The sequence below is a fragment of the Xenopus laevis genome, chromosome 3S (assembly GCF_017654675.1).
Source record: "Xenopus laevis strain J_2021 chromosome 3S, Xenopus_laevis_v10.1, whole genome shotgun sequence".
Classification (NCBI taxonomy): domain Eukaryota; kingdom Metazoa; phylum Chordata; class Amphibia; order Anura; family Pipidae; genus Xenopus; species Xenopus laevis.
In genome coordinates, this window is record NC_054376.1 from 85,298,362 (window position 1) to 85,314,413 (window position 16,052).

General features: G+C 39.2%; 1 protein-coding gene across 2 annotated transcripts in view; it reads left to right on the plus strand.

Annotated features, from left to right (window-relative positions):
• The first annotated feature begins 4,658 nt into the window (after positions 1–4,658).
• Positions 4,659–16,052, plus strand: part of usp15.S (ubiquitin specific peptidase 15 S homeolog) — a 51,141-nt gene continuing 39,747 nt past the window's right edge. For both annotated transcript variants that reach the window (XM_018255920.2, XM_018255922.2), the window contains exons 1-4: positions 4,659–4,813; positions 13,137–13,264; positions 14,131–14,261; positions 15,167–15,293. In XM_018255920.2, coding sequence (XP_018111409.1) covers positions 4,725–4,813; positions 13,137–13,264; positions 14,131–14,261; positions 15,167–15,293 — 475 coding nt within the window. In that variant the 5' untranslated portion in view covers positions 4,659–4,724. The remainder of the gene's footprint in view (positions 4,814–13,136; positions 13,265–14,130; positions 14,262–15,166; positions 15,294–16,052) is intronic.

Here is a 16,052-nt window from a genome sequence, read left to right on the forward strand (position 1 = left end):
ACCGCAAATAGTTCTATCGGACGATCGGACGAAAAATCGTTCGACCGGACGATCGAACGAAAAACGATTTTTCTTCGACCTAAAAATTGTTACAAAGCCTATGGGGACCTTCCCCATAGGCTAACATGGCACCTCAGTAGGTTTTAGGTGGCGAAGTACGGGGTCGAAGTTCTTTTTAAAGAGACAGTACTTCGACTATCGAATGGTCGAATAGTCGAACGATTTTTAGTTCTAATCATTCGATTCGAAGTCGTAGTCGAAGGTCGAAGTAGCCAATTTGATGGTTGAAGTAGCCAAAAAAACATTCGAAATTCAAAGTTTTTTTATTCTATTCCTTCACTCGAACTAAGTAAATGGGCCCCCATGAGTAGGAAAATGTCCTTCATCAAATGGAGCTTCTAAAAGATCCAGGCTGGAAGTGTACTTCTCTGGCACCACGTTTTCTGTCAGTATAAGCCTTGCATTTGGCTTGGTGACGTTTCACAATGTCAGCAGTAGACGATTTTGTAGGCATAGTATTTTGTGGAAGTTTGATGTCTGCAACATGTAACTTAGTGTGCATCTGTCTGCCATGTAATTATTCAGCTGGAGATGATTGGGTTGTTGCGTGGTGCGTTGCTCTGTAGTTATTTAGGAACTCTGTTGTAAATACTTTCCAAGCTTTCCCAGTAAGATTTGCTGTCTGTAGTGCTTCTTTCAGACTTCTGTTGAATCGCTCAATTTCTCCATTTGCTTGTGGGCAATACACTGAAGATTTCCTATGCACAATATTCCTCTCTCTCAGTCTCTTTAAACTCATATGAGACAAACTGTGGTCCGTTGTCTGATATTAACTCCTTTGGATTACCTTCTCTGCTGAAGACTGTAGACAGAAATGGTATTACTGTAGCTGATGTTATATGAGGAACAAATGCAATTTCAGGCCATTTACTGTAATAGTCTATCAAGGTTATAGCAAATCTACAGTCTATAGGAGCATCTGTAAAAGGACCGACAATATCAATAGCAAGTTTTTTCCATGCTGAATCAGGGAATCGTACTGGTTTTACATCTGGTCTCAACTTAACTTTGTGTACAAAGTTCTTTGCTCAACCCAGTGAAGTGTTGCTTTGTGGCTGTGTGGCAGGCACTGGTGCTGTAGTAATGAGACTGTCAACTAATTGTAGGTTTAATGCAGCAAAGAGATCCCTTCCAAGTATAGCAGTACCCTCCTTCACAATGTAAAAGTCTGATTTTGCAGTATTTGATTCAAATTGTACAGTCACTGGCAAGCAATCCAGCACAGGGATTGGATCCTTTAAGTAACTGACTAGTTTCAGGGCAGGTGCAACAAGCGGATCTTTTACAAAGTATTTCAAGAAAATATCCTTTGGTAGTATAGAAACAGCTGAACCTGTATCAAGCATCAGGTTAATGGAGTGTCCCCTGTCAGCAGATGCAGTATTGACACTGACAGTGCATATAAACTTGTCTGGAGTAAATGTACCAGCTTTATCCACACTTAATACTGTAACATTTGTAGTAGTGACTTCATGAACCTTTTTTAGCAGAAATACGGCAGATCTTAGCAAAATGTCCTACTTTTGTGCATTTGCGGCACCGTTCAGCTTTTGCAGGACATGTAACATGATTTGCAGTGTGTTGTGTTGAACCACAGCGAAAGCAGTATTTCTATTTGTATTTGCTATATGGTTTTGCAGTGTAGGTGAATCCCTTTCCTTAGCACTGTATTTTGCCTGTGACTGTGCATTATTAGGCCACAGTGCTGAATTCACAGTCTGTACATTCCCAGCAGTTCCCTGACTGAGAGTTTTAGCCTCTGCCACTGCTGTTTCAATTTGGCTAGAAACTGTAATAGCCTTTGCAAGGGTTAAATCCTGCTCTAGAAGCAGTCTCTGTCTAATGCGAGGTGAGTTTGTTTTTTCATCTATTTGGTCTCTTAGCATTTCATCTGTTAGTTTCCCAAAGTCACAGTTAACAACCAGTTCTCTCAAAGCTGCTACAAACTGTTCTGTGGATTCAGCATTACGTTGTCCACGTTGTTGGAATTTATATCTTTCAGCAACCACAGTTACTCTTGGCACAAAAAAGTTCTTTATAGCAGCAAGAGCAGTTTCATAAGTATCATCAGGTAATGGTAATGTATAGAATATACGCTGTCCCTCTGCTCCCAGGCAGTGAATAAGTAAACCACGCTTTCTAGCAGCAGAAATCTCCCCTTGGTCAGCAGCAATAATGCAATTTTCAAGCATATGGATCCAAGCAGTAAAAGGTATGGTAGGCTCACCAGGGTTTGGAAGAAAAGGTGCAGGCTACTGCAGAGGTAGAACAGCCATCTCGTTGTCAATTGTTATGTTTTGGGTAGCCGAGGATGAGGAGAGTATAACAATGCTTTATTAGCAGGCTCTCATGCAGCCATTACACAACAGTATTAAAACATTTGGTTTGATATGCGCTTCCGTTTACAAAATAAAATACACCAACTTTTGTGTCCCCCAAATGTCTCAAAGATTCCCTGTATTCTACTGGGATCCGGAGCCAAAGGATTTGTCCCAATATTACGTTCACAGCCAGCGATCGTTTCTTATCTTTAAAACAAAAGAAAAGAAAAAAGCACACCAATGTGAAATATCGTAGAAGCCGGTATCAGGGCCCTGCTTAGTTAGTACTTACAGGATTTCCCGGACACGGCTACAAGTAGATATAGATCCGCAGTGTGGTAAGGCTCAACCCGTCCTTCTAAGCGGTGTCGCTGCTCTCTTCACGATTTCACAGTATGCTGCGCTCGCTATCTTTGCGATCTTGCTCCTGGACACATTAGTTGCCACGTGTCCCACAGTCTCGGCGTCTCCTCATCCACTTCCTAGTTCAACCAGGGTCAGGTCCTCACGGGGTCAGTTAGCGGATAAAAGATGCCTTGTACTGGGGAATTGTACAAGCAACAGAGGGAAACTCAAATATTTGAATGTTTTTTATTTTTAAAACATAGTAATCACTTACACTTCAGAATGCTCTGCCTAACGCGTTTCGTGAGTCAATCACTTCCTCAAAGATAGCGAGCGCAGCATACTGTGAAATCGTGAAGAGAGCAGTGACACCGCTTAGAAGGACGGGTTGAGCCTTACCACACTGCAGATCTATATCTACTTGTAGCCGTGTCCGGGAAATCCTGTAAGTACTAACTAAGCAGGGCCCTGATACCGGCTTCTACGATATTTCACATTGGTGTGCCTTTTTTCTTTTCTTTTGTTTTAAAGATAAGAAACAATCGCTGGCTGTGAACGTAATATTGGGACAAATCTTTTGGCTCCGGATCCCAGTAGAATACAGGGAATCTTTGAGACATTTGGGGGACACAAAAGTTGGTGTATTTTATTTTGTAAACGGAAGCGCATACCAAACCAAATGTTTTAATATTATTTTAGGGGCGGAATCCCTTTGTACTTTGCGCATCCAGTGTTTTATTTTTGCGCAAGATTTATACTGCTATATTACACAACAGTAACTTTCACTTTCACTTTTAAGATACCAGGAAGTATGCACAGTATAATCTGGACACAGTGACATCTACAGGCCATTTCTATAAACACCACACTGTCTGTTCAAAACGGTCCCATTCAAAACATTGCGAAAACTGAACAGAAATCCAGCCAGTTGCAAATAAGTGATGCAATAACCCTGACCTGGCATCATAACTCCATGACATCATCTTTGATGTCATCATGCCCACCTGAAGATCACTGCTCCACCCCCTAATGCTAACTGCCCCCCCCCTCTGTTCGAGTTTAGCCAAAGGTGGCAACCCTATCTCTGGGGGTAATACATTTCTGTAATTATATAGGTGAGTTGTTGTCGAAGCCATATATATATATATATAATACACAAAAGCCATGAATGTCTTGTAAATTATATCCTTCTGTCACATGACTCACTGAAACGTGTGTATTATAATAAATAAGTAGCCCCAGTTGCAAAATATGAGGATATTAGAAGTTACCTAGGAGTTCCATGACCTGTATAACAACACTCGGCCTTCAGCCTTGTGTTTTTATATGGTCATGAAACTCCTCGGTAACTTATAATATCCTTATATTTTACAAAAGGGGGTACTTTATTCACTATATAATGAATAAAGTATCCCCTCTTCTAAAATATAAGGATATTATAAGTTACCGAGAAGTTTCATTACCATATAAAAACACAAGGCTGACAACAACCCACCTATATAATTACAGAAATGTTTTATAATACAAAAATTTCAGTGAGTCATGTGACAGAAATGACATCAGAACTCACCATTTATATGGATATCATTTACAAGATATTCATAGCTTTTGTGTATCATATGAGTATTATTATGAGCTTAAGGAGGGGGATAGGGTAAGCTGACCACATTTTGGATGGAAAAGGCAGTTTTACCACAAAATATCTCTGCTATCTGTATATGATTTACTCGAAGAAATTTGGAAAATAATAGAAGGCAAGTGATTCATAGAGGATTATCATCCATATGTAAATCCATATGTAACGCTTTCTTGGCTACACATATATAAAAAAGATATTTGTAATGTATTGTACATTTTATAATATAACTTGGTTTTTACAGTCTCCAGCACGTCAGCACAGCAGCTGCACTTGCCACACAGCCGGCAACGCGCTTTTTCCCTACTTCGCCCACGTGACGTCACTCCCACAATGCAGCTGGTAGCTGTCAGTGGAGTAAGATGGCGGAGGGCGGAGTGGTGGATCTGGAGACTCAGCGATCCGAAGTGTCAGCCCTGCTGAAAACCCCTCTCCGAAGAGGAGACACCTGGTAAGCACGGGCGAGTGAAGTGGGGAGATGTGGAAGGGGGCGCGTTCTCACTTAATCGACGTTGTGAGGAGAATATGCAGGTTCCAGGCAGCGAGAGGGTGTTAAGAAGGAGCTTGACAGGGAAAACATCTGTATTATGCACAGCAGCAGCGCAGTGTGTGGGGACACAGTAGCGGGATCTGTCACCTGTTCATTGTCACTCAAGTGCTGAGAGGTCGCTGAGGGCAGTTCGCCTTATTCCTAAGCATCTGCGGCCACACGGGCTGGAAGTCTTGTACTTGTGTAGTTCAGGGGCCTTGGGAAGCCTGTCACTTATCCCACAAACCCTCTGCCTGGGAGACACAGCAGATCTCCACTTGCAAACCCAACCGACTTCAACATCGACTAGAGAAGCTGAGGGCCAAGAGCCAGTTGCTGATGTCTGTTTCATTTACATGTCAATGTTACTGCTAAATATTGCCCTTACCATGTAAACCCCAAAATAGATGTTTGCCTAATTAAAAAAAAAACTAACATTCTAAGCAAATTTAAACGAAACAAATGATAAGTTAGACTGCAACAAAACCAGTGTTTGTGTGTGTATCACATGCCAAGGGAAAGAATCTGCATTCTTTTTCTACACACCAATTGTTGCAGCATGAAAAATAAAATAAAAATCGAATCTAAATCAAAGACGAACTGTGGTCACAGGTGTAACTACAAAGGAAGCAGTCCCCAGGAGAATAGTGGGCCCAGTGAGGCCCTAATTAATAGGCAATTTTAATATGTCTGGGGAGAACAGGCCACCGTATCAATATTTTGGGGCCCTAAATTGAATTTGCTGTGGGGCCCAGTGACATATAGTTACGTCACTGACTGTGGTTACCATTCCATAAAATGTACTGCGAATAAATCTGCTAAAATTGTGACCTGAGAATATATTCCGTCATTATTTAGCAATTGAAACAATGTGAAATATTTTGTTAGCGATTTGTAAATTAGCCTCATAGGCTTTTTAAAGTCTAAATAAAATGAATGCAGTGCTTGTTTTTACTCTGACGACTTTGCATATTGGTTCTTTGGTAGAACTGCGGTATATATGCCGTAGAAAACGGTGAATCAATCCGAAAACGGTTGAAGAACACTTTCTGATAACAAATAACCAGCTGAGGAAAGCATGAAATGCTTTGATAAGTGAGCAGATCTATCAAGCATAAAAACATGTATGTAAACCCCAAAGTAGATTTTTTGCCTAATTAAAAAAACAAAAAACATTCTAAGCAAATTTAAACTAAACAAATGATAAGTTAGACTGCAACAAAACCAGTGTTTGTGTGTGCCTTTCTGTGTGTATCACATGCCAAGGGAAAGAATCTGCATTCTTTTTCTACACAGGAACAAATTGTTCCAGCATGAAAAATAAAATAGAAATCGAATCTAAATTAAGGACGAACTGTGGTGGTTACCGTTCCGTAAAATGTACTGCGCATAAATCTGCTACAATTGTGACTCGAGAATATATTCCATCATTATTTAGCAATTGAAACCATGTGAAAAAGATTTTAGCGATTTGTAAATAAGCCTCATAGACTTTTTCAAGTCTAATTAAAATGAATGCAGTGCTTGTTTTTACTCTGACGACTATGCATATTGGTTCCCTGATAGAACTGTAGTATATATGCCATAGAAAACGGTGTAATTAATCCGAAGAAAGCTGAAGAACACTTTTCCTCCAGTTGCTCCATGCTTTGATAAGTGAGCAAACCAATCAAGCAAAAAAACTGAATGTCAGGGAAAGGTTACTAAATGTGATAAAATTCAAACTGGGAAAATGCCAGGAATCCTATATAAACTATAATAACCCCCCCCCACCAGGTCCGGACTGAGAATTAAAATAGGCCCTGACATTTCAGGTACACAGAGGCCCAATCTGCCCACACAGCCCCCACCAGCCCACTAAATAGTGAATTTCTATGGCACCTTATAGCAGCCCCTCTGGCATTTGCCAGAACCCACAGATTACCAGTCCGGGCCTGCCCCCCACTCACACACACACTCAAATGTTATCCAGAACAATCTGATTATGATTTGGTTTGGTATAGTATGATTCTGGCTCAATGTCTTCAGTGTTAGTCTCTAGTAATGAACAAATCTGTCCTGCTTAGCAAAACTGTGAAAATTTGCATTAAAGTCAATGGGTGTTTTTTCCGTGATGACCACACAACTATTTTTCAGTGGCAACTTTTTTTTTTTGCACAATCAATAGGAATCTATGGGCAAAACTTGGTGAGAAACCAGTCACTGTTATGTTAACTGTGCAAATAACAAGTCATTTTTCCTCTGCACATTCTTATTTTTAGCTTCCTGGAATTTGGAATTTCTGATGCTAAAAGTGTAAAACAGGTGATGTCGTTTAGTAGTTTGACAAATCTCTGCCATATGGCTACAGATGGTGTGCCGGGTCATTGTGTTAGATATCATGTATCCTTATCAGTGTTTCTAAAAAAGTAATTACCCCATTTTATCTACACCTTCACATTTACGAATCAGCTAATCGTATTAGATCAAATTTTAGTATACTACAGTATTGGTCCACACTGGTTTACCAGTGCAAAAATCACATACCCAGTCCTATCAGTGTACTCACATGGAAATCTGATTAGTTCCTGCTGCTGGTCCAGTTTTATAGTGGAACAAATGTTTCCTTAAAAACTGGTGTTGCATTGCCTATCATTCCCTTTTTTTGTTAAATTGAGTCACATTGGCTTACTAGAGTTTCATACCCAGTCATATCAGTGTACTTACATGGAAATCTGATTAGTTCATGCTGCTGGTCCAGTTTTATATTGGAATATACATTTTTCAGTCCTTCTGTGGTTTAAATATTTAGTATTTCATAATCTTCATTTTGTACCTTATATTTTTTTTAATACATTGAAGGAGTACTTTATTTATAAATATTCTAGAGACGTAGAGTACTCTATTCCATCAATTTAAAGATAAGATAAGTCCTCCCATTGATTTATTTTTTGTATAGTTTTACTAACCCCATGGCTCCCTTTTGAAACACATCACTTACAGCTGCCAGCACTTAACTGTGCCCCCATATTCGAGAATTGAAGAAATGGAAAGTTGTGTTGGAGCTACCTTGAACCATATCAGTTCTATTCTTTGCTTGAATCTCTTTGTGTTGTGCAGTTGCATGCACACTGACTGGTCACCTGTCACAGAGATCCATACAGAAAATGAGTCAACCATAAGCACACAGTGCACAGCTCTGTACTTATCTCTGTGCTAGAGGGAGCATTATTAGTAATGTGCATGTATTAGTAATGTGGATTGGAACAGAGTTCTGAGGGTAAATGTAATGGTGCTACATTTTATATAAAGTGGGGGGGGACTACTTGGTTCCTTTTACGTAAATTGAATTGGGTAGTCTTGCTATTTGTGTTCTAGATTTCATATTCATTTTATATTTACCAACATGATATATCTGTCTTTAATGGAGAATAAAATGCATATTTAATTTGGGGTGCCAAAAGTTATACACAATATATATATAGTGAGTAATGTACCCCCTGTTGTAAAATATAAGGATATTGTAAGTCACCTCAGCGTTTCTTGACCATATAAAAGCACAATGCTGAAGGCTAATGGAAGGTCATGTATCTCTGATGTGAATCATAATACACACTTCATTTCTTTGAATCATTTGACAGAAATTACATCACTAAGCGCAGATTATAACTGATGATTCATAACTGATGAGGTGACTTAATGTCTTTATAGATTTTAGCAGGGGGTACATTATTCATTATAATCTACAGTTAAATGTATATAGGTAAGTTGAGAGCTTTTTCTCTTTCCTGCAGAAAAATGGCTTGTACAAATATGGCAAAGGACATGATTTTCCAGTGTTTTTAACAAAATAATTGCTTATGTTAGGCTTTTAGACAAGTGACAGGCATTGTGCAAGGGATAAACAGCCCAGAAGGCACATTGCAAATACTATCTCAATTAGTCAAGCAAGAGATTCAAGTTGGAAAACCGAAGAGAAGAGGTAGATGTATGGAGAATGTTCAGAATGTCATAACTTTATTGCCTTTGGACTGCTGCACATGCAAGTCAAGCCCATCTATGGAACATGTTAACAGTATGGAGCTAATTATTAGTGAGGTTAATATGTGGCTACTCTACCTTCAATACAAACCCTTCCATACTTTTTTAAAATTCTTTAATCATTTTGAATACTTACAAAAATTTCTAATTCTCATTAGGGTTGAAACCCTTTGCTTTAGAGGGCTTAAACCACAGGTTCACAAATTGTGTGGCAGTCTTTTCAATAAGGGGAAGCCTTGGCTGTGAAGGAAAAGGCCCTGGTGAAGGCACATTAAAGTGTGATTTAGATACAATGCTTATTTTCTGTCCTAGATCTTCTTATAGCTACTGTAATATGCCTCATACAACACTGTTGTACAAAAATCTGTAATGAGAAGATGATAGCAGTCTCTTGTGAGAAAAGATCTTTGCATTATGGACCTGCACTCCATCTCTGCTATTCTGCTGTTTTAGAAGCTGTATAAACACTAACTCAGGGGTCAGCAACCTTTACTATTAAAATAGCCATTTTGCCCCCTCTTCCACTAAAGAAAAATAGTCTGGAGCCGCAAAACATAAAACAGATTATAAACTTTTAAAAGTTTTAACCTTTTTTCAATTTTAACTGTTACAACAACAGAATACAACAAACAGAAGTTCAGTGCGCATGTGTAGGCCTACTTTGAAATAAATTAAACACTGAATAGCCCAATTAAATGCTAATGTTTAAATGCTAATCTGTTTAATGTAAATTCTGTTTGTGAAGTTCAAAGCTGATCTTCCCCCTATTGTCTTGAGTTTGTGACCGGGGTAAGGACCATGATGAATCATCTTGCTGCGGCTCGGTCTTGCCTGTCACTCCTGGGGCGTTTATACAGCCCTCGCACCTGCTGGCGGCTTCCTGAGTGTGCGACTGCGGTAAGCTAACCGTTAACTTACCCCGGTCAGACACTCAAGCAGCCGCCAGCAGGTGCGAGGGCTGTATAGCCGACCTGATAGGCAAAGCTGCAAGACCGAGCCGCAGCAAGCGGGATGAAGAGCCGCATGAGGCTCCGGAGCCTCAGGTTGCCTACCCCTGCACTAACTGTAGTGTCTCTGACCATATAGCAGATCTTACATGTAAATCAATATCTTAGGAATATACCGATTCGCAGAGCACTTCAGCAAAAAAAAAAGCACAGCTCTGCAAATTAGAGTGTCATACTGTACGCTGCCTCTAATGTTTTGCAATTACAATTTTAAATATTGGAACGTCAAAGTCTGTGCATGAATTTTTAGCTGCAAGTACGCTGCTTCTATTGACTCAGGCCACTGCGAGATCAGTTGCAGTAGCTCCATGGTTCTCCAGTGCCAGTAAGTGCACTGCAAGCAATTGGCACATCATGACAAAATGAAGAAACATTTTTAGGTGCAAGTACCTGTAATGATTTGTACATCTATTATATGCATCGTTCCACAACCACAATTGTGATTGTGCTTTGTAAGCGAGGTCTTCTGAGATCCAAGGTCAAGGGGCATTAGTGCTGGACATCAAACCCATCTCTGCTTAATCACAATTCATTGCATTGCACTTCAGTATATAACAGTGCCACAAATTGCCAATATATATTGGAAAGTTACTTAACAGTATGTTTTAATATTGCAAAGAGAAAAAAACAGTGAGTGAATAGGAACTTGGGCTGTATGCTTCACTAGTGCAGGGTGGGATGTAAATGAGGAATAATCTCTATGAAGGGCTGTGTAACTGTGTCAGTGCAATATAAATAAAGATAGGACTCTCTTGTACTTCACTGGTACTTCACCCATGTCGCACAATTAATTTAGAGGGGTCTTGAAGTCTGTTTCTTCTGTTTAATGTCCAAAATACCTTATAACATACGTTATAACATATATATTCTGCATACATGCAGAAAAAATGCTTCTGCATTGCATTCATATTTAAAGGAGTAGTTCACCTTTAAGTTAACTTTTAATACGATACAGACAGTGATATCGTAATACAGTCTGCAAATAGGTTTTATTAATTATTTTTGTGGTTTGTTACTTATTATTTGTTAGCTTTTTGCACAGCAGTTCTCCTGTTTGAGATTTAAGTGGCTAAATGGTTTCTAGGTCTTATTTATCCCCTCTAAATAAATGCCCCACCATTCATTGTAAAACATGGTAAATTCACTATCCATGGCACCAAATGCTAATGTTTGGGTATTATGCAGTAATAATTGCATTATGGTCCATCAATATGGTGAAACAAATGCTTCTCCAGTAGTGATGTGCAGGTCTAGAAAAATTCAATCTGCTTCTCCAGTAGTGATGTGCAGGTCTAGGAAAATTCGACCCGCGCCTTGCCATGACCCGCATGCCCCTGATCCACTCCCACCCGCACCCGACTTCCAGATTATTTTTATAGACACGCGCCAGTGAGTTCATAAAAGGGGCGGGGTGGGCAAGCCTATAAAACTGGAAGTCAGATTCCGGCAATATGAAGTTGCGAACGGGGAGAGCAGGCAGAACAACGACCCACAAATGGGGCCCGAATCTGACCGACCCACGGTCCCGTGGGTAATGGGCCAGCCCACACAACACTATTCTCTCGCTCATCAAAAGTCTTTTGGAATTATTTACAACCTGGAAGGCAGGGTGCAAAATGCACACTTTGCACCTTGCCTTCCCATCTAGATGAATTGCCACAAGTCTGTGCACTCCATTTCATGATGGAGACCTGAAGCCACCACAATTAAAGGAGAACTATACCCCCCAATAAGAAAAGCCCCATCTACTACCCTAGATCGTCCCCTTCCCTGCTTCCTACCTGCATAGTGCATTGTTTCCAAAAGGGACCCTGGACATCACGCTCACTTATTTCTATGCAGAGTAGTGCAGTGGAGCTCATGGGCTCCATCTTCCAGGTCTTCTGTCTTCTTCTGTAAGGGAAAAGCATATTTGGTGCATGTGCAGTTGGAGCAGTCCAGTATTCATACCAAATGTGCATGTGCCCAAAAGTTCAGTGAATTGCCGAAGGGAAGGAAGAGGATCTGAAGAAGACCACAGACCCAGAAGATGGCAGCCATGAGCTCCGCTGCTCTACTCTGCATAAATAAGTGAGCATGCTGTCCAGGGACACTGTCTGGGATAATCAAAGTAAACGTTATTGTCATCTCGGCAGTATACGAATACACAGTGAGATGAGATGCACTCTTTGGGTAGGAATCAGAGGGGGGCTAACTGGGGTAGCAAATTAGGCTTTTCATATCGGGGGGTAGTTTTCCTAAGTTTAATACAGTGCTGCTTGTTGGAGGAGATATGTAGGTGCCCCATCCCCTGACTTGTCTGTCATCACACAAGTTATGGAATTATGGCAGTGGTAAAGAAAAGGTTGACCTGCTCTTGTTGATGCTTCTCTCTGCACCTCACACCATGAGGTGCAGAGAGATGTTGCCACCTCTGCACAACAAGACCGTGGACAGAAGGGCTCTCTGCATTAGCATGAAATGGGTTGTTCATCTTCCAAACACTTTTCAGTTCTGTTGTTTTCAGACTGTTCGCCATAAACAGATCTTTTTCAATTACTTTGCATCTTTTATTTTTTACTGCTTTCATAAAATGTAAGTCTCAGTGTAGCAGCTCAGTGATCCAGGAGTTTTCTGAACTTTTGCAATTTGCTACATTAAGTTGATAAAATTGATACATTTCTCAGCAGTATATGTGGAATATTAGCAACTATTGTATCAATTCTAACAGCTACTTTTAAGGAAACTCATGGATTCTGCTCAGCAGGGACAAAGATAACAAATATATCAACTAAATGTATCAATTTAAAACAGTTAAAGAGTTGGCGACCCCCCTTCCCAGAGCTGGTTTAGAAGGTGAAAAATTAAACTACACTTCAGTATTAGAAAAATGGTCACAAATAAAAAATAGAAAGTAATTGGAAAAAAAATTCTGGGGAACAATTGAACTGAAAAAAGTGTGTGAACAACCCCTTTAAGGTATATGCCCTAACAATCCTTAGTACTTTTGCACCTTTTTCCAGCCCAGGTTCTTTGTAAATGATCCCTATTTCCTAGTCCATACGTGTGTGAGTCTCAACACTCTTATAAGGTGAGTTTAGGTGAGATGCATAGATACGATGAATTTTGGGAAAGTGGTATGTAGTAAGAAATTTAATATTCATCTTAAAATTTGTGTTTCAAGCTTTAAAGCCTAACTGTATCCATTCTGATTTTCACACTACTTTCTTCACTCTTAGGTACCTGATTGATAGTCGTTGGTTTAAGCAGTGGAAAAAGTATGCAGGGTTTGACAGCTGGGACAAATACCAGATGGGAGATCAGAATGTGTATCCAGGCCCCATTGATAACGCTGGACTCCTCAAAGGTAATATCCTAATATTTTAATTATTTGAATGCATGAGGTTTCTTTTGTTTGTTTTAAATCGAGAAAGTCCATATAAAATGTACAAACTTGGATTTACTCTTATGTCACATGGGCTGAAGCTTGGGTTATATATAAGTATAGGTACTACTGAGACATACATCCAGCGTTGGCATTTTAAGCTCTGACCTCTCTGCCACTATCTAACCTTTAAACGCTGTTATATAATACAGGAGTATATCAACCCTAGTGAATCCAGAAACTGCATTCTGCATGTGCTTGTACATAAACATGCACTTAATTACACATATACTTATGCTGGCAAAATCAACCAGGGGATCTATTGCAAAAATGTGAATTTAATGAGTTTCTTCTATTGTAAAGAAGAAACGTTTTAAATAGTAATAGTTAATAGTAAAAATAGTTACAACGTTTGTACCCTTCCTATAATAATTACGTTTCTCTTCACTGTTCCCATTTTAGTGGAAGGAGCATTTTTCTGGTGTGAAAGTGGTGTTAAAACTGGTTTTTATACAACCTCCATATTCATAAGCATAAATTCACCAAAATACAGTCTCTGTGCCACTTTTTACTTTTTTGGTAAAAGAAAGGACATTTTACAGACACTTTTGTGAATATGTCACTAAAACGACAAAAACTGAGAATGAAAACAACATTTTCAATGATATTTTCTACCAACGTTTTTAAAATTGAGTGTATCTCAGTGTAGCTTTTCCCCTTTTGTCAGCTCTGCATTGTTTCCTTCCGTGTCCATTCACCCCACTTTTAGGTGCATATATATGTTCATAGATTGTCCAGAAATTATATGCACAGTAATAAACTATATTTTGTCATTCTCTCTGTTGCAGATACTGAAACGCAGTCTCTTAAGGAGCATCTTATCGATGAGCTTGACTACATTTTGTTGCCCACTGAAGGGTGGAACAAGCTTGTTAGCTGGTATTCTGTGGTAGAAAGCCAGCAGCCTATATCACGCAAGGTATTTCAATAATTGTATCTAGTTTTGCAATTCTATTTACATTGTCTTTAATTTATATGTTTTATGTTGATTATGATGCAGGTGCCATTGGAACACTTCGTGGATCTTGGGAAAAAACTAAAATTAATATGAATGCATTCATAATTGAGCCAGAAGTTTGAGAATACACCTCCCATTGACTTGTACAGCAGCCCCCAAGGTTCCAGATGCTAATTTTTTAAATTTGAGTAGAAATTTTGTCCCTGCAAAAAAAACTTGGATTACTATAAGGCATTTTCAAATCTTAATAAATGAGCTCCTTAGTGCTAAATTATAAAATGACCTACTGCACCGGCCAATCTGCTAGATACAAATTTTATCACATCTTTTTGGATAATTGACTATCCGAATATTATGTAATGGACTATCCTTAGCAAATTCGCAGCTGGTCTTCATTTATTTATGCATCAGTACTTTCCTTAGTCTGTACTTAAAATAATTTGAGTTACGATTGTACTTGTCAGTAGCAGCCAATTAGCAATTACATTCGCTGAATGGATGTTATATACTGAAAGCAAATATATGTTAGTTGCTATGAGAAATACCACTGGTACCACTTCTATGTTTGTTTACATATGTGTTTTAATTTTATCGGTTAAGTATGAAAACACAGAGCCCGCAAAGTAATTTGAGATCATCTCCTGTTGGTGGAATTGTTGCCCATTTTGTTATCATAAAATGCTACAATATCACCTTTGTTGATTATATATACAGATTGTGCAAATTATTCTTTGGAAAATTCTTTTTGGAAAATGTCTTAGATAAATGTATATGATAATGTAAAGCTTTGCACTGGCCAACACAAATGTTAGATTTCTGATGCAATATACTATATCCTTAGCCTCATTCTGTGTCTTCTTTTACAGGTGGTTGAACAGGGTATGTTTGTTAAGCACTGCAAAGTAGAAGTTTATTTAACAGAATTAAAACTTTGTGAAAATGGAAATATGAACAACGTTGTCATAAGACGATTCAGCAAAGCAGATACAATCGGTAAGTCATTTTACATTTTGTCTGTATTAAAAGAACACTTCTGTTTGCACTTCTTTATTTTTGAATTTGCAAGTTCTGTATCCTAGTGGAGCAGGCAGTAAGGAAAGGGCTGGCTTGCACCTGTTGTCTCTGTACTTTGCACCTCGCAATGGATTTTTTTGTTCAGTGTAAGGTCCAAAGCACATTCAGAACCTGGGCAGAAGTGTTCTCTACATGAGCAGAAAGGTTCACTTTAGTGATTTTGCACTTCTGCCCTGGGTCTATGTAAATGGCCACCTTTTGTTAAATAAAGGAGAAAGAAAGGTTAAGACTAAGTAAGCCTTATCAAAAAGGTCCACCTAAATATACCAATAAACCCTCAAAGAAGTGCTGCTCTGAGTCCTCTGTCAAAAGAAACACTGCATTTCTTTCCTTCTATTATTTACACATGGGCTTCTGTATCAGACTTCCTGCATTCAGTTTAAACCTCCTTGCCCCGGGTATGAGCATGCTCACTTTGCTCCTTCCCCATTCCCCCTTCTTCTGTAATCTGAGCCCAGAGCTATAAGTGAGCAGGGAGAGAGTCAGGCAGGAAGTAATGTCACACCAAGCTAATACTGCCGCTGCTATCCTAAACAAACAGAGAGCTTCTAGAGCTTTTTACTCAGGTATGGTAAAACATTCTACAGAATAAATATAGCATTCTAGCTTGCACTATTGCAGCTGATCTATTTGCAATAAATGCCTCTGTAGCTTTCCTTCTGATTTAAAGGGGAAATG